This window comes from Aspergillus caelatus (assembly GCF_009193585.1).
Source record: "Aspergillus caelatus strain CBS 763.97 unplaced genomic scaffold BDV27scaffold_27, whole genome shotgun sequence".
Lineage (NCBI taxonomy): Eukaryota > Fungi > Ascomycota > Eurotiomycetes > Eurotiales > Aspergillaceae > Aspergillus > Aspergillus caelatus.
Window position 1 is genome coordinate 104,047 of NW_022475290.1, and position 17,052 is coordinate 121,098.

The 17,052-nt window shown below is 47.1% G+C and overlaps 6 protein-coding genes across 6 annotated transcripts; 3 read left to right on the top strand and 3 right to left on the bottom strand.

The window, feature by feature from the left end:
- Window positions 1–35: 35 nt before the first annotated feature.
- On the bottom strand, window positions 36–1,951 carry BDV27DRAFT_55778 (bZIP transcription factor). Its single transcript, XM_032076928.1, has 3 exons — window positions 1,698–1,951; window positions 453–1,620; window positions 36–392 (listed from the first exon to the last, which is right to left on the bottom strand). The coding sequence occupies exons 1-3, from the start codon at window positions 1,905–1,907 to the stop codon at window positions 292–294; spliced, it is 1,479 nt and encodes a 492-aa protein (XP_031931133.1). The 5' UTR covers window positions 1,908–1,951; the 3' UTR covers window positions 36–291.
- A 2,104-nt stretch (window positions 1,952–4,055) lies between these two features.
- On the top strand, window positions 4,056–5,293 carry BDV27DRAFT_142301 (alpha/beta hydrolase; the record flags this gene model as incomplete). Its single annotated transcript, XM_032069933.1, has 4 exons — window positions 4,056–4,279; window positions 4,326–4,471; window positions 4,530–5,110; window positions 5,156–5,293. 4 exons carry the CDS (start codon window positions 4,056–4,058, stop codon window positions 5,291–5,293), a joined length of 1,089 nt encoding a protein of 362 aa, XP_031931134.1.
- Window positions 5,294–7,919: 2,626 nt separating this feature from the next.
- Window positions 7,920–8,570, top strand: BDV27DRAFT_55784 (uncharacterized protein). Its single transcript, XM_032076929.1, has 3 exons — window positions 7,920–8,184; window positions 8,236–8,294; window positions 8,348–8,570. Exons 1-3 carry the CDS (start codon window positions 7,952–7,954, stop codon window positions 8,374–8,376), a joined length of 321 nt encoding a protein of 106 aa, XP_031931135.1. The 5' UTR covers window positions 7,920–7,951; the 3' UTR covers window positions 8,377–8,570.
- Window positions 8,571–9,185: 615 nt separating this feature from the next.
- Window positions 9,186–11,502, bottom strand: BDV27DRAFT_168632 (putative FAD monooxygenase; the record flags this gene model as incomplete). The annotated part of the gene is made up of 4 exons (XM_032074820.1): window positions 9,186–9,956; window positions 10,005–10,238; window positions 10,296–11,313; window positions 11,365–11,502. 4 exons carry the CDS (start codon window positions 11,500–11,502, stop codon window positions 9,274–9,276), a joined length of 2,073 nt encoding a protein of 690 aa, XP_031931136.1. The 3' UTR covers window positions 9,186–9,273.
- Window positions 11,503–13,016: 1,514 nt separating this feature from the next.
- Window positions 13,017–14,109, top strand: BDV27DRAFT_168634 (aromatic alcohol reductase; the record flags this gene model as incomplete). Its single annotated transcript, XM_032074821.1, has 2 exons — window positions 13,017–13,088; window positions 13,159–14,109. The coding sequence occupies 2 exons, from the start codon at window positions 13,017–13,019 to the stop codon at window positions 14,107–14,109; spliced, it is 1,023 nt and encodes a 340-aa protein (XP_031931137.1).
- BDV27DRAFT_122935 (FAD-binding oxidoreductase) lies at window positions 13,892–16,640 on the bottom strand. The gene is made up of 11 exons (XM_032065753.1): window positions 16,222–16,640; window positions 15,966–16,158; window positions 15,786–15,894; window positions 15,636–15,732; window positions 15,551–15,585; window positions 15,383–15,484; window positions 15,039–15,329; window positions 14,761–14,990; window positions 14,529–14,710; window positions 14,354–14,457; window positions 13,892–14,304 (listed from the first exon to the last, which is right to left on the bottom strand). The coding sequence occupies exons 1-11, from the start codon at window positions 16,513–16,515 to the stop codon at window positions 14,271–14,273; spliced, it is 1,671 nt and encodes a 556-aa protein (XP_031931138.1). The 5' UTR covers window positions 16,516–16,640; the 3' UTR covers window positions 13,892–14,270.
- Window positions 16,641–17,052: the final 412 nt, after the last annotated feature.

The window sequence follows — 17,052 nt, forward strand, 5'->3', positions numbered from 1 at the left end:
GCAAGAATATAACTTTCATTCTCAGAACCCTTGCTTATAAACTCCGTTCTCCGTTTCCTCATTCAGTCGTTCAAACATGATACCGTTAAAATAGAATTAGCATTATGATTAAGAAAAGACTTCTTCCTTAGCCATTAGGGACTTCCGCCCCTTTATCACGGGTGTTGGTAAGAAAGCTCATCAGCGGACATGTGAAGATCGCTGGTAAAAAAATAGGGGGTAGGAGAAAAGAACACCGAAAAGGGAGCTGAAAATTCTGGGCCTTTAGATCGATCGCAAGGCAAGCAAAACTTAGCTCGACGATACTTTCGTGGCTGACTTGAAGGCTGCTTCGACGTCAGTCAGTCGGAAGCCGGGTGCTCGTCCTAGGATGACCATCTTTCTTAGAAGCGCTAGTTACAGATTAGCTTATCAAAGTTACAATCCATGATGACGTCCCACAGAGTATTTACCTTGAACGAACTCCTCGATATTGAGAACCCAGGCCGCCTGTCCTGCTGCATTGGCTGCATTTTCAGAATTGCGCTCATTGGTACCATCGTAGTTGCGTAGGGGCGGCGATTTGAGCTCATGATTATCATCTAGATCCATAGGAGTGCCCTTGGATTGATTCAGTGCAGCCTTTGGAGAATTCTCCTGATTTTCAAATGTAGGAGTGGCAAAGATACACGGAGAATCATCGAGACAGAACCCTTTTTCTTCGAGATAACCCTGAACATCACGGCAGTCAAGCCAGGTACCATCCAGCCCGTATATCTTAAGAAGCTCCTGTCGCTTCTCCGATGACAGCTTCTCATCCATCTCCTGAGCGCTGCCCGGAATCGAGCCAAGAACTCGACCCGGGAGTCGCATGTTCTCAGGATACAGAGGCTTTCCATCAGGCTGCATCTGCGGATAATGCGTGCCCGCACCGCCGATGCAATAGAAAGGCACCTTGAGTCTTTCCAGAGGCTCTTTTGGGCCTGTACGGAGGAGGGAAGTAAGACAGCGGGTCATTTTGTCCTCTTGACGCACACAGGCCACTAGACGGAAGACACGATAGATGTCCTGGGGATCCGTCCGCGGATCGGTGAACAATTGGTACGCGTACTCTATGCAGTACCGATGGAGTCGACGGGCGAATGTTGATTCGTTATAGCTGTATGTAAAAGTAGCGCTGCCGTTCAATGGTCTTTCGATGTCTCTTGGGAGATTGCCTAGATATGAGCGGTTTGCATATTTGGTGGAAGGCGATACTCTGATGCGGTCACTCCCTGGTGGCTTGTAGAATGTCCCACTTTCTCCGGGATTCATATTCATAGTATATCCAAAGGTAAAGGCGTCGTTTGCTGCCTTTGCAGAGGATAAAGCGGCTAGTTCTATATGATGAAGCTCCGCCGTAGTTAATGAGTTCGCATTTGATAATTTGCCTGCACGGTTTACTTGCGAAACGGTGTAGTTGAGCTGCTGGAAGAGATAAGGATGAGTGAGGTTGAGATCAGACTGAAGGGCCATGTGGTAGAAAGTGGATAGCGATTGAGATATCCTGCCCATGCTTTCTTCGAGCTCTGACACGCGTGTTTTCAGATCCTGAAACATGGCTTCTTTCTTCAGTCGGTAGGTCCTTTGTGCAGCCCGGATCTGAGCCCGACGATCCTACTTGAACATTAGCCATTGCCCAAAAGTTTAATCCGCCCTCGAGCAACAGTAAGTAATACATTAGGTGAGGTATTGCCAGGAGTTATCCTCGGTCTACCGCGTTTCCTCACTCGGTTCGCCGACTGTGAGGGCTCGGGTGAGCTCCTCTGTTCGACAATCTGACCATGGTCCGATTCCGGTTCTGCACCGATTGCCTCCGATATGTATGGAAACCGATCGGGCTGGTAGTAGCGCGCCGAGAGTGTCTGGGATAAAAGGTAATCGGCCATGATTACGGCTCTGCTCGGTGCTCCGCACGGCAGTAGGGTTGATTATATTTCAAGGGGGTTCTTTTTATAGTGAGATGATCATCGAGTTGGAATTATCAACGAGATTTATTCCCATTGAAGATAATAACATGATGAAATTGCCTGATGCTTGGCGGCAGTTGAGCAATGGCCCAGTGAGATGTAGATTTCTTTCTCTTGTGCCTCGGCTGATCGAATAATCGACGTGGTTGATCCGAGGATCTTTTAAACGGACCAATCACCGCCCGACATCGTGCCCAACTGTGCCCTATTCACGTTAGCTCCCTGACTTAGTTACGATAAGGAATCGTAATGTGTTCCAATCTGTGCCTGAAGAGGCTCATCAGGAATATGGATAAAATTCAAGTTTCACTTTGATATTTCCTGAATGAGCCTAGCATGCCCCATTAAGCATAGTCAGGGATATGTTCCTTCGGACGGGTTGCCATCTGGTAGACAAATTAGCCGATTCTGGACGTTTTTATCGTCCCAATCCGCGGCCCCTAAAGGAATTTTGTCCTCCTGATCGGGTTCTCTTCGCTTCTTAAAACAGTCGAACCCACATGAGAATCATACTATCGCATCCACATCAGAACAAGCACATGTGTACAGTCCACACTGCTACACTCATCGTTTTCTTAACCAACCACCACTAGTGACGCAGTCGGATTGGTTTCGGGACGTCGGTATCCGATCCACCTGAGTAGATTTCCTGTTCAATAACGGGAATTGCTACGGTGAAGCATGACATCCTGGCTGGGCAATATTTTTGAGTGCATATGCCCATGTGAATAGGTACCATAGGGAGTTCACGGTCCGAAGAATAGCTGAGCTTCACTGCAGATATGGCGACGGTCCCGAGAGAATGGCATGTCATGCGCAGGATCGGGATCGGGAGTGAAATGTGGGATGGGCGATTATGCCCGATCGTCGCTTGTGATATCTGTCGTGAACCCGAGGAAGTGCCTAGAATATCAGGCAGCTGGTTTTCAATAGTAACGAGTTTATGGGTCATTACCCGCTCAATCTCAGGGTTCTACATCCTTTGACATCGAGATGTAACGTCGTGATTCTGAAAGCGGGTCAAAAACAAAGTAAAGAGGTGAAAGGAATATATTTAGTTATTATATATTCAGATGGGTTATCTCTCTGATACACTCAAATATAACAATTAAAGAATATCAGTCGCAGAATAACGTAGTCGTATAATATACTATACTCTCCAAAGACCCGAGGCTTTTCCTTCAGCTATTCGAGTTCAAAGCATTTAACTTTGCCGCTGTCATCGGGACTTCGGCAGTATCTTCTGGAAAGCGAGACTCGTCATATATCTATCTCAATGGCCAGCGGGCTGGTAGCTTCAGGTATCAAGAAGAAAACGTCTTTTGGACATTCCCAGCAGAGGTAGAACAACTGCCAGATTAAATCGGCAGATTTGATCGGATTGAGCCATACCGAGACAGGGCTCAAGTTTCTTTATGACATTTTCACCGAAAAGAGCGGCCAATAGGATGATCAGATGCCTCTACAAACCTTAATGAACGCCCGTACAAAAGGGTTCCCGAAGATAGAAGGCAGTCTCCAGGGCTTGGCTAGTTGGTATGGCTTTTGTACGGGGTTTCTTCGCGGTGTAACTCTTCAGGATATGATTTAATATACTTATAATTTGTCCTTCGAAGCTAGTTGTTTTATCAAGAATGGCACATGGAATATTGTAGGGCCCTTTTGTTTCTAATTTACAGTATATTCCAGTGCCCTTGGCATTACACTTATGTGGCCTAAGATGTTCTAGTAATTTTTGTTATTGGCATTTGGTGCATTTCGAGTTATTTAAAAGGGAAAATATATGCGTCTTCCTAGATGCATCCCGTTGTTGTCGACCACAGGTAAGTCCTACCTACCAGTATCCCTGGATATAAGATGGCAAACCTTTCGGAGCCACCGGGCCCGCGGAATCCGAGGTTGCCTGCCCCCGGAGCCGCGGGTCAGGGTGGCCACTAATTATCATAGCGTAACTAGATGTTAAATACTCACTCATACAATGGTCCCTCCTCAGTGTAGCTTAATAGCGGCGATAGCCCCTGTCTCTGCTGTGTCTCCATACAACCATTCCCCCTGAAAGCATCCACCATGGTGCCAACAAAAAACAGCTTGAGGCTCACCGACAAGCCATCACTCTCAATAGCTAGTAGATTTGATCTGCTCCCAGCCGTAGCTTCGATCCTAATCGCGGGCCTTGCTGCTCTGTTTACGGGGCTCAAGCGAGACAGATCCGGCACACCAACCTTCTATCTTCATGTCGCGTACGCCATTCTACGCAAGGCGAGCGCTCGCCTCTCTCCATTACAGTTCCAGTCTGTTCTCTCCCCCATATTCATACCCAAAGCTCATAGGTCAAAGATGGATATCCCCTTCCACGGATGAAGTGTATAAGCAATATATGCAGTCGCGAGGGGCTGTACCCCAATCAATAGAACTGGAATATGATGCTAAGGGCCATTGGATTGGAGACAAACATGCACGGAATGTATTGATCTGGTACCACGGTAAGACTGCCACAAAATACAATTGATATTGTCGACACCATCTGCTAACTGAACATAGGAGGAGGTTTCTGTCTACCTGCCAACATTGGCTACTTTAAATTCTGGGAAAGCCTCATTCAGAGTTCGTCCGCTGCGGGCAAGGATCTTGCAGTGTTCGCAGTCGCATATAGACTTGCTCCAAACGCTCAGTATCCGACGCAGCTTATTCAATCAGTCGAAGCACTGAGATACATTTTAACCAAAACTAATCGTACCCCAGCCAATATTCTGTTAGGTGGCGACTCTGCGGGTGGCAACCTGGCCGTCGGAGTTCTCTCGCACCTAACATCGCCCCATGAAGCAATAGTCAAATTGGACGTCCGGGAGCCACTGGCGGGGACCGTCCTCATTGCACCGTGGACATCTCTTGATACGAGCCCAGACACAGAATTTAACTGTCTCGGTGACGTGATTACGCCGGACGTTGCCAAACCCTGGTCACAAGCGTATCTAGGAAATGCGAAGCATGATTACTATACCGACGCCAGTATTGCTCCTTCAAGCTGGTTTCAACATTTAGAAACACAGAAAATTCTGGTTCTGGCAGGGGCAAATGAAATTATGTTGCCGTCAATTCGACAGTTCGTTGAGAAAGTCAAGGTGAGCGCAACTCTTGTCTACCGAGAGGACAAGCTGACGGGGCAGACTGGATTTCCTACGGTTGAATTATTTATTGGGCACCAGGAAGGCCATGTGGCCCCTATATACAATTTGTATGTGGGAGATAGTAAGGAAACACAACAGGGGAAGAGATTGAAAGCCTGGCTGAGAGAGATCCTCTGAGGACTATTTCCTAAGAATAACTCGCCAATTGTCAAATGAGATTTGCCTATGATGATTGAGATCACTGGGTACATAGCGTCAAGGGACGCCCTGACTAGTTCAGCGACTTCTAGCCTCATGATAATTTGTTTTAGTGATTCGCTATGAATTACCCTCTATCGAGGCTTGAAGTCCAGTGAATACTAGGTGCTATGCAACATTAGACTATGTTGGTGATACACCCATAGGAAAGCCGGAAAGGTGCATTATCGTTACTTAAATTATAAGTTTAGTATAATTATAGCACACTTCTTAGACTAAACGTTGATGTGAGATGGGGCGAGGAGGTAATTTTTCAGTAAAATATGATAAATGATCAGAGGGGAAGGAAAAGTACCAATACAATTCAGTCCTCATTGTGTCGGCGTTGTAGGATAATCAACGGCCTCTCCGGGAAAACTTATCCATAAGATATTCCTGGAAATCAGATTGCTCAAGTTGAATTCCATGGCTCCAATCGCATCGGTCAGATGTCTGCTCGTACAGGAAATTTGCCGGTGATGTCCAAAGTAACCAGATCTACATGTCGATCCATGAGCGCCCAACTGTAGCTTCCATGGTAGTTCACCGATCAGAGCCCTGGATCGTCTGTACGGGCCGGACATCACCAACAGAGAACAAAGCAGAACAAAAAAATCCGAGGATATGGAACGAATGGGAAGGGATTTTAGTGGAAAGCTATGGCCTCCGGGATAGAGGGTGATGGGCTCCCCAGCTTGTATAATGACGATATGGCTTGGTCAGACAAGGATATGAAATGATCTCTTTGGCGATGTTTCACGCACGGTTGTAAGTCAGCCCTGAGGCACTAGGTATCATATGACAACGCGCTCTGGCTTGGGGGACTATAGTATAACTCCTACAACGTTTGCTAGAACGCGAATTGGCTCGGTAGCAACATCTCATTCCGATGGTGAACCACAGTTGACATTCGAGCTTTCAATAGCGCCGGAGTCTGGCAGCATACATTTTCTATGACCATCAACTTAAGCAAGTTGGTTTGTGGCTCTCAGAGCGGGTGATGATGCAAAGTCTTATAAACATCTGGTCATATCGTTTTAGCTGCGACCAGATTGTTTTGTTCCAAGCAATTCTAACGCATTTGGATAATGGAAGTACAAGCGGCAGATCTACTGGCCTGATAGCACCCAATGTCGAGAGTCTGGTACGACCCGCCATTGGAATGTAACCGGGATATCCGCATCTGGGCAAGTCTCCCACAAATGAACGCATATCCATGATTTTCTGGCAAAGATTTGTTGGGGAAAGGCTGGGCTCGCAATCACGCGGAAGGTAATATCAAGTGGGACCCGTTCTTGACCCTAGAATCCGTGCGGACCATTTACGAGAACAACTCTTCAGGTGACACTTGGGCTGCGGCGGACACAAGTCCCGCTCATGCGTTCTAGACTTTCCGTGAAAGCCAGGGCTTGGCCATGCCAAGCCAGTCTTGACTCCGGCGATTTCACTGCCAAGACCGGGCAAACCGTGGACGTCAGAGGTTCCAACTTGCAAGTCATACGAGTGGCCCTCTGTTGCCACGGTTGACAGACCGTCGAATCACTATTGACGTCCAGACTTTACCCCAGCTTTTTCAAAAGAATTATATGTGCGCATAATTTATTAGGTTTGAAAACGCACGGGCCAGATGTTGCTTGAATTGTAGGAATGTTCAACTAGTGATGTAATCAAGGGTACTTTTTACTCTAGACGGTAATTTACTATTATGGTAAGGATATAGAACCCCAACTTGTGACAAAGATCTTGTTTTCGTACATGACAACCGCATTCTAGTCATGGTTTATTCTCAATTAAGGGTTGAACGGTTCTATAGCTGAGCCTCGTGAAATATATAGCACTAAAGATAGCACTGATAGGCTTTCCTGCGCACAGCCTCATTCTATTAGTCTCCATGATGTTTTCAGTGGATAGGGGTCGCTACAACGAACTATACTATTGTTAAGGTTGACGGGTGGCAACACACTGTGCCCTCTACGGTCCCAGGAATCAGGGTGTCCCATACCTAAGATAATCCCATCTTTGGGACATGCTGCTATATCTGGCGCTAATCAATATAATATGGGAAGCTTAAATGAACTTGTGACCGGATAACCTACGAAGAGAACGAGCCACATCTTGGCGTTGGGCTCGTAAATAGCATTCAGCAGAAACAAGTCTCACCTGCAGAAACAGGGCCTAGATACACTCAGATCCCGGGCCATAGCCAGTGACGAATTGTACCATAATACTGTTTCTACTTATTATCGATCTTGCAGCACATTCCTATACTAGACAATAAAAAAAAATGGGTTAATTCAGTATACGCTAGCAGAAGGCCTTAGCTACGGTTCCAAAGTATCATGGTCATCAGGGAACGAATAGAGACATACATACCTAGTCATGAGATTCAGGGCCCAGTAGCTGGAACCTGTCTCGATCGGCCTGGCCAGCTTCAACAGACTCTTTCTTTCGTCCATGTACAATCGCTGAGTACATAGACGCATATAAAAGCAGTGATACGCACACTATATCTATCTTGTAGAACATCAATAACAACCAATTCACGGTATTTGAACTACACCACATTATACAAGACATCTAGCTTTCTTGACCTTCAACATGAAGTCACCAATCTATCTTCTCACTGCTCTCCTTCCCCTTACTCTGCCCCTAGTTAATGCGACTCCAACCGCGGAGCCTGACGACCTTGAGGTTGAGGGATCTGTTCTTGAAGAGCGGGATAATTGCAGAGTAGAGCGCCCATTTCCCTACCGCAAGTACCCCTGCGACTCGAGTGACATAACCGGTCGATCCAAAAGAGGTGAAACTGTCAATTTCCAATGCAGATACAGGTATGTTTTTTTGAAAACAGGGAATATTAATTACTGCTTACACGACTGCAGAAACTGGTACAAGACCCCCAAGGGATGGGTGCAAGACCGCGACAAGCCTCGTAATTGCCGTACGGTGACTCCTCATGGTATCTATACTAGATATGATACTAACATCCTGTAGAAGGACCTCGTCCCAATAGTTGCAGCTAGAGCTATGCTGCTCTTCAGGTCACCGAAGTCTAGGGAGGAAGATCGTCTGTATTTGCTTGTGAGAGAAAAATTGCAAAATGGTGGATGTGTGTTGGGGAGCTTCATGTCATTCTTTCACCATGCCGTGGATTTTTTCATTTGAGTTATTTTGAGAATTACTGAACTTTTTGATTTCTTAATTTATAAGAAGTTTAATCAATTATATAGCTATGAACTAGTAATGGGCTAAATATGATGGATTATATATTGTTGTCGTACTTACAATAATGCTCCATTCTAAAACTTCCATCTATCTTATCAAGGCCAGACTCTGGGGCATGTCTGGATTGAGAAGCTGTCAACTCCTTTGCCACTGCGTGCCGTAAATGTTCTGCATGTGATATATATCAAATAGTATCTAAAGTATGGTATATGCTCAAATCATCTAACGCTAATGATGTGGTTTCGCTGATTCGAGTTCGACTTTCATGAACTGGCTAACTATGGACGATGAAGAGCCAACTAAGGTTCTACATCAGAATGAATCAAAACATGGTTGCGATTGCTGACCATGGCTCGAGAAGAGCTTGTAGTGCGTGTAGCGTAAGCATCAGTCGTTGTAGAAAGTTGAATGTTAAAAGGAGTTCGCGCCAATATCCCGTTTTGGTAATTGACGAGGCTCTGTTGACTCATTCACGTGGCTGAATTCATGCCCAATGATATTGATATATGCCGCTTGAATAGCCTGGTGCAATATTACTGTAATGTACTAGACGGTTCTAATTTGAGAACTAAGGGCCTGCTAAACCTAATCTGTATATTTCTTACTGCTTGTATATACCTTGAGAATTTCACTGGTCTGTTAACCAGTGATTAGTCGCGGAGGAGCATTTCACAGTTTCCAGACTGTGGAAGATGTTATTCGGCCACTCTACTCTTGGGATTTGAGGGAGCTTGCAGCCTCATAAATCCGGAGAAAAATCTTGCCATATCGTCATAATCATCTACTTCACCAACCCAGCTCACGTATTGATCTGGCCGGACAATAACAGCGGCGCCGCGGCTAGGGTCGATACCGTAATTGAGATAGGCTTGTCCATGTCCCTCGTGATACGATTGATCATCGACGAAGACCTTCCAATAGTCCCACCCCATCTTCTCATTATATGGATGGAAAGCCTCCGGCAGATCGAGAAGCTCCACTCCTGTCCGCGGGCCAGCATGGACAGTGAGAACTTCAATACAGCTGTCAATCGGCTGATCAGATGAAGTATATTGGCGAATAAACGAGTCCAGACTGCCTAGCCTGTCACCAAGCCTTTGCATGCGCTGCATATTTTGGGGCATTGTAAGTTGACCAGGGAACACGATAATCCGCCATCGCCCGTTGCTTTTTAAGAGCTCCTGCAGATGCCATGGACGGGCGTCCGATTGATTAAGCACCTTGAAACTTGGCATTCGCTTGCCAATGTCGATCTTTGTGGCCAAATGAGTCTTGCTGATTACTCGACGTTGGAGATTGGCAGCAACTTCAGTACCATCTCCCTGCTCAGCAGAGTCGCCTTCTTTTGCCACGATTACGCTAGTACCATAATTGACCACTGCTGGCATTAGCCTGTAAATGGAAATCGCGAAAGCATAAAACCTACCAATTCCACTAGCAAATTCATTCCCCTTCTCCATTGCGGTTTTGAACTCTTCCATACTGACCCCTTCGTCTGCGACGTCCTTTGCTGGTCGACCCGAAAATAGTCTTGACAGCCGGTGGTCAAAATCAATCAGGTCTTGCGCAACCCGTCTTCTCTCTGACTGATATGTCTTTAGAATCGATCCGTCACTGTACCCTTTGACTACATGCGCGATCTTCCATCCGAGATTATATGCTGCGCAAGCAGTGAGTGGCGATGCTCAAATGTACCGTATCGGGTATTTATACATACTGTCTTGCATGCTTACGTTCATACCCTGCCCTGCCTTAGGCGAATGCGTGTGCACCGCATCACCAGCCAGAAAGACACGCTCGCGCAGAGAAAAGTGGTCGCCCACACGTTGCCCGATCTGGTACGCAGTCCACCAGTCGCAGTATGTATAGTCTATCTTATAAGGATGCATAATCCGCTGTGCAGATTGCAGAATAACCTCTGGAGTGATCCAAGAACGGTCAGCCTTACCTCCATTCTGCGCATTCTCGGTCGCTTGCAACTGGATGTACAATCGAACAAGCTTGTTTTCCCGTGGGATGACCATAACGCTACCCGCATTAGCCGAGTGAATGGCACACCGGTAGCGGATATCCGGGAAATCCGTGATGGGTACAATGTCGAGTACGCCCCAGATATAGTCCGTGGAGTCCCCCTCGAGCTTGAAGCCAAGCTGGCGCCGCACCCAAGAATGCGCGCCGTCGCAACCAACCATGAATTTTGCCTTCACCGTCTCGACGGAGTTGGTATTGTTATTCGCTTTCACAGTACGAATAAGATCATCCGTGTCGTCGGCAGCTAGGTTACTTCGAAAGAGCCCGTCACTGATGACCGACTGTGTGCCATCGGCTCTCCGGTGGTGCTGTTGCCGCTGAGCAGGTGTAGCCTCTTCCTCCGACAAAGTGCGCAATGTGACTGTTATCGGATAATCCTCGAAATCCGCAGCTTTAGACTCATCAAACTCGAACGTAGTAGGCAGCACGCCACGCTCGACCGTGATATTGCTATGCTCTTTGATCGAATCGAGGAAGAACCGCTCAATGCGACCCTGATGTAGCACCACCTGCTGAAAGCGACTGATCCCGGGGATGGTATCCGGAATTCGGTCCGAACGTTGCAGAATGCCATCCTTGCCGGGGTTCCAGAAGCAAATCTCGAGCATGTGGTTGGATTCTCGCCAAACCCGATGGGCAAAATCAAACGAGTCGAAAATCTCCAGGGTGCGGCATTGTAGGCCATCTGCCTGGCCATTGAAGATCTGTAGCTCCGTTAACACTGCTTTTTTGACCGATACATGATAGACACGCACCTTGGTGCCACGCTTGTCCACAATCCTAGTCTTGATGTCGAACCGGCTCAGCCAGTTTGCCAGCATGAGCCCCGCGGGTCCGGCCCCCACAATAAGAACGTCGACATGGTCTTCTTTGGTTGGCAGCGCCTCGGACATGCTGATAGGGATATAGATAATTGAGTTGTTATAGAGTACTACGGCCAGATGACTGAAAATCAGAGTGCCGGCGCCTTTTCTTCCCTGTAACTGTAGTTCAATATTCGTCGTGAATTGGAGAGAATTTTTCGGCGGGGTAATACTTTTTGCTCGCAGCCTTGTCTGCCCCGCTGAATATGCAGGTGTAGCCTCGGCAAGAGCTCAGACCTCAAGGGGATCATCATGATGCTTTTCTCGCGGCCGATGCGCGTATAAAGACAGCGTTTGGGATGGTTATCATATCTCTGCTCGAAAGTAAATCCGGACTAAAGTTCCGGAGCCCCTAGGTTACGCCTAATCTAGGTTTGGCTAATACTGGGGTAATCAAGGCACAGCGATTAAATGTAGACGTGAAAACTGCTGTATTACCTGATATGGTCGGAGTTCTGCGGTTTGAGGCAGTGCGTACGCTAGCTGGGTTGATAGGTATGACCTTGGGATGTCTACACGATAGTCCCTGTACTGCTCTATGCCCCTTGGAACCAGTACTTACGATTTGATTCAAGTGAGCTGCGATATGGTACTAGACCCCACGCAATAACCATGGCACATGATCCGGACTACTCAGACTAGTATAGATCATGTCTTATGACTAGGGTAGCCGTCTAGCATGAAACACAAAGGGGCGTTTTACCATCGTCGTACGTGTTCATCCCGTCACCTATCGATGTCTCCCCGGAATCACTACTTCGACATACACAACCTTCCACGCTGGACTGGAGTCAATCGCTTCACATTAACATTGCCTACTCACGAAGCATTATTCAGAACCTTTCGTAGTGGTTTCTTAGTCTTCCCAGGAGTGATTCTCTGGGTCGCGAACCTAAATATCATAGCTTTATACATAGCCGATCAGAACCTCGCCGGACAATTAGGCAGGCTTCAAAACTTACCCCCAATAAGTTCGTCCAACTGTCTATTGCTTTGATGACCTTCATCATTATATAAATAAAAGAAGAGGATCATATACAATATTCTAATCAAACTCCTAGTGGAACAATTTTCTTTCTGGATACTTGACTTCGACTTGGCATCATGGGCCAAGCGCCGTGATATTCAGTTTCGACCTATCTAAATCAGATGTATATTGCACAAACCGAGCGGCAGGAGAAAACATACGAAGAAAAGGAAATGAATTAATCACTTCAGTTGCAACTTTGTTCTTGTGGCCGATTTTCTTCCAACAGATCCATCCGCACCTAACCTCGGTATTAGGGCCTCTTATCTCCGTTCCAATAAATTCATAGCTACGGCTATACGGGCTACATTGTGGCCGACTTCCGATTTTATATCCAACTTAAAAGCGGACATAAGCAAGGACGGAGGTAACAGGCAACGACAATGTGAACCTTCCTAAATTCCATGATGGGGTATAAATAACCATGAAAGGGCAGTGGGCCAGAAAATGTTCTTGAAGATTTAGAATATCACAATTGGATAGCAGAAATCCATACTATCATCAGATCAGCAACGAAATGGCCATCAATTACGCCAAGAATCAAGGCGCACATTTCCGGAATGAGATCCGGCGCGTCGCCGTCATCGGTGTACGTCCGTCATGCATACAAGATCCCTCCCAAGTCTGCTAGTGTCAGTCAACTAACCAAGAGGACCTAGGCTGGAGGCACCGTCGGCAAGCCCATCGCCCAAGAGCTCCTCAAAACAGGCAAACACAATGTAACCGCGCTGACTCGTGCCGGGAGCCAAAGTACCTTACCCGAGGGCATCCGGACCGTGCCAGTTGACTACGACGATGAGGCAAGCCTATCGAGTGCCCTTGAGGGCCAGGATGCCCTGATAATCACATTACCCGTGACCGCAGCACCGGACACACAATCCAAGCTTATACAAGCCGCCGCTAAGGCCGGGGTTAAATACGTGATGCCGAATGTCTGGGGTTGCGACATCATGAATGACGGCCTAGTGAATAGCGGACTAGGCTGGGAGAGGCTCCGTAGAGCTTTCGACGAAATCGAGAAGACAGGTGTTTCGTCGTGGGTGTCCCTGATTTGTGGGTTCTGGTATGAGCATAGTGTGAGCCTTGGGCCGCCTACTTTCGGGTTCAGTTTCGCGGAGAAGAAGATGGTATTGTTCGATGAAGGGGAGACTAAGATTAATGTTAGTACTCCTACGCAGTGTGGGAGGGCTGTTGCGAGGTTGTTGAGTTTGAAGGTGTTTCCGGAGAATGAAAACGATCAGAGTGTGACACTGAGTCGTTGGTTGAATAAACCCGTGTATATCTCCAGCTTTCGCATCACCCAGAAAGAGATGTTTGAGAGTTGGAAGCGGGTCACCGGAGAGAAAGATGACAATTGGACGGTTGCGTATGAGTCCAGTCGTGAGAGATATGAAAAGGGACTCGAGCGGATGAAGAATGGAGAACACGGTGGTTTTCTTCAAGCAATGTACTCGCGTGTCTTGTTTCCAAATGGAGATGGGGACTATGAGAGCAAGCATGCTTTGGCTAATGAGCCGCTTGGTCTTCCCCGGGAGGACCTTGACGAGCACACCAGGAATACGAAGGCTATGGTTGATCGGGGGTATGATTATATGACGAAGCGTGACTGACATGCATTCTATTCTATGGACTATATCTTCCTTCACATGAGTTGTTAGACTGGAAAACAGACCTTTCAGATTTGGAAACTAGTTCCAGTACCTCGCATATTCACAGTTGTTTTTCTTTGATATATATAATTTGATTTTAGAATAGCACTCCACTGATTTGGCTAGTCGAATATTTTTCCTGGATTGAGCAAACAACTTGAATGATCATTAGCACTGTGTGAGCTGCACACGGACCGTGACTTACTGAGGATCCAAACTGCGCTTCAATGTGCGCATAACCCCGACAGTTTCAGGTCCCAGCTCTTCTAACAAGCACTCCTTTTTCCCGAGGCCAATGCCGTGCTCGCCCTTGGAGACCATTAGCCAATCTGTTGCATCCAGGCACTGATCACCGAATATTGAACAATGGAATTACTGACCGAAACCGTTCCCTCCATCTCCACAGCTCTGTGTACCATTGCCAGTACACAGTCTCGAACAGATTGCTTCTGGTCTGGGTCGTTTGGATTATACATCACAGCTTGGTGGAAGTTTCCATCTCCAACATGTCCTAGAACACTCGAGAAGAGCCCCAATTGGCCGGATTCCTTCTTAGAGAGGTCTGGAAAGGTTAGTCAATAAGCTTCTAAAAGAGCCTTTCGTATACTATACCAATAATCTCTGCCATTCTCGATAATGGCACAGCCACATCAGTAGACCAGATCTGGGTACCCTCAGGTCGCACCGCAAGCATTGCCCACAAAGACTCTTTTCTCGCTGCCCAAAGACTGTTCATTTCCTCATCACTCTTCGCGAACTCAAAGTTCTCTCCTCCATGTTGCGAGCTGATTGTTCGAACTCGTTCAACATCCTCTTCTATAGCTCTTGGTGTGCCCGAGAATCTGTCTCACGCTTAGCGGTATCCAACATCGTAGCTTGGAGAAACATACTTGAAGAGCAACGTGGGTTTCTCCTCCCAGAGTCTACCCCCCGCTCCTCCGTTCTTATTGATGACCATCATTTGAGTCTCGTCCATCATCTCCAGAGCAGCGATTTGGATTCCTGTACGCATGATTTTGGATGCGGTGGCCGCTGCCTCGCGGATGGAGGGAAATGTGGCAACGGCTACACTTTGCTTCTCCGGTATGGTTGCCAGCTTCAGAGTGATTTCTGTGATCATTCCGAGTGTTCCTTCACTGCCGGTGAACAGGGACGTCAAGTTATATCCAGCAGATGTTTTCCTTCTTCTTGTCAGCTCCTCATGTATAATAACCTGTCTCAGAAGAATCCGTACCGCGGCCGATGTCTTGTTTTAATCACGCTTCCATCCGCTAAGACAACTGTAACATTGACGACCCAATCCTTCATTGTGCCGTATCTCACAGCGTTTGTTCCGCTATACATTGACGTTTAGATAGGGCCTCGGAACAGCTGCGGATGATGTGAACGTGTATCAACTTACCTGCAATTTGTTGCGACCATACCGCCGATCAATGCCTGTAAATCAATTAGAACACTCTATGAGCCCCAGAGAGAATTAAACGTACCGTGGGACTGGGATCTAGTGGTAAGAAAAGCCCACTATTTTTGAGGAGATTGTTGAGATCAACCCAATTCACCCCCGGTTGGACTACAACGTCCATACTAATCGAACCATTAGCACTGGGTATGTATATGTTTCCATCAAGACAACATACTCTTCCGGGTGAAATGAGATAATCTGCTTCATATCCGAGAAGTCAATGGTTAATCCCGAATATGGCGCGACAAAGTTCCCTTCGACGCTTGAGCCACCAGCAAATGGAACTACATGGTTTAGTGAGTCCAACATCCAGACCGACTCAATCGCCTCGCAAGACAGAGTTCCGAATACGCACTCATTGGAATCTTAAAGGCAGTACAAATCTTCGCGATAAATGCCACATCCTCCGTACTCTTCGGCCTAGCAACAGCCACCGGCCTCGCCTGACAATTCGAAGTGGATAATTCAGAATATCCATGAATCGCAATTTCCTCCTCATCCCAAGAAACCGAGTCCTCTCCTAGAGTCTCCTCAATTATCTTGATTCCCTATCATGGCCCATATCAGCATCCAACACGAGATGAGTACACGGACTCGGAGAGTATCGGTACCTTTATCATAGCCTCTTTATCCGCATACTCAACACCCTTTGCACCCTCGACCTCTGGTGAATCTACTTGAGGTGAATCTGACGATTGCCATCGAGAAACCAACAGACATCCTCCAATTCCAGTGACCAGACCCGTGAGACCCCATTGTGCGGAACTGCGACCGTTAGAATTATCGCGAGGTTGCCGCGTGGCCTCTACATGGTTGTATCGAGCGAACGGCACCCGTGCGGGGATCGTCGCTCTTCCACCAAGGCGGAACCTTGGGAGTGAAACTGCTCTTGACATCGGTCGCATTGAGGGCTTCTCTCAAGTGTAGTTGCTACTGTGAGAAACTAATATATTTTTCGAGTTGGAATGTATGTATTTTGTTCGAATCGGAATGTTGTCCGTTAGTGAAAGTCCCTCGGGATCCCTTTCACGGGCGCGGCTTTTCCCAATCGGGAATATCCGACCGTTTCATGCAAGTCGTTCTTTTGAGTCTAGTTGATACCACCCTGGACTTATTATTTTCCCACCCGAGCTGTTTATCGATGTGGTTGGATTATAAGGGATTGGGGATATTAATATGTTTGTCATAAGGGGAATTGACATCTCTAAGGGTTGTGTAGTTAGTATGCACCAGACCTTTGTAGGGTTTATGCTTCATGATAGGTCAAGAGATATATAGATCTGGACGTTGTTACTTGATCTGGCCTTTGGGAGTGAGCACAGCTTTATATAACGATGTATCGCAATGAGCAGTATAGATTAGCTGCGGGCGACACCATTTGGCTCGGCCGATAGATCGACGATATGCACAATGTGTCCTCGATCTCTCTATCGAAGCCCGCG

Excerpts from the sequence above, each read along its gene's own strand:
- BDV27DRAFT_55784 (XM_032076929.1), top strand. The coding sequence starts at position 7,952 with ATGAAGTCACCAATCTATCTTCTCACTGCTCTCCTTCCCCTTACTCTG. Across the intron at positions 8,185-8,235 it reads AATTTCCAATGCAGATACAG|AAACTGGTACAAGACCCCCA; the intron begins GTATGTTTTTTT and ends ACACGACTGCAG. Across the intron at positions 8,295-8,347 it reads CGACAAGCCTCGTAATTGCC|AAGGACCTCGTCCCAATAGT; the intron begins GTACGGTGACTC and ends AACATCCTGTAG.
- BDV27DRAFT_122935 (XM_032065753.1), bottom strand. The coding sequence starts at position 16,515 with ATGCGACCGATGTCAAGAGCAGTTTCACTCCCAAGGTTCCGCCTTGGT. Across the intron at positions 15,895-15,965 it reads TGCCTTTAAGATTCCAATGA|TTCCATTTGCTGGTGGCTCA; the intron begins GTGCGTATTCGG and ends TAAACCATGTAG. Across the intron at positions 15,330-15,382 it reads AAAACAAGACATCGGCCGCG|GAAAACATCTGCTGGATATA; the intron begins GTACGGATTCTT and ends GACAAGAAGAAG.
- BDV27DRAFT_55778 (XM_032076928.1), bottom strand. The coding sequence starts at position 1,907 with ATGGCCGATTACCTTTTATCCCAGACACTCTCGGCGCGCTACTACCAG. Across the intron at positions 1,621-1,697 it reads CTGGCAATACCTCACCTAAT|ATCCGGGCTGCACAAAGGAC; the intron begins GTATTACTTACT and ends CGTCGGGCTCAG. Across the intron at positions 393-452 it reads TATCGAGGAGTTCGTTCAAG|CGCTTCTAAGAAAGATGGTC; the intron begins GTAAATACTCTG and ends ATCTGTAACTAG.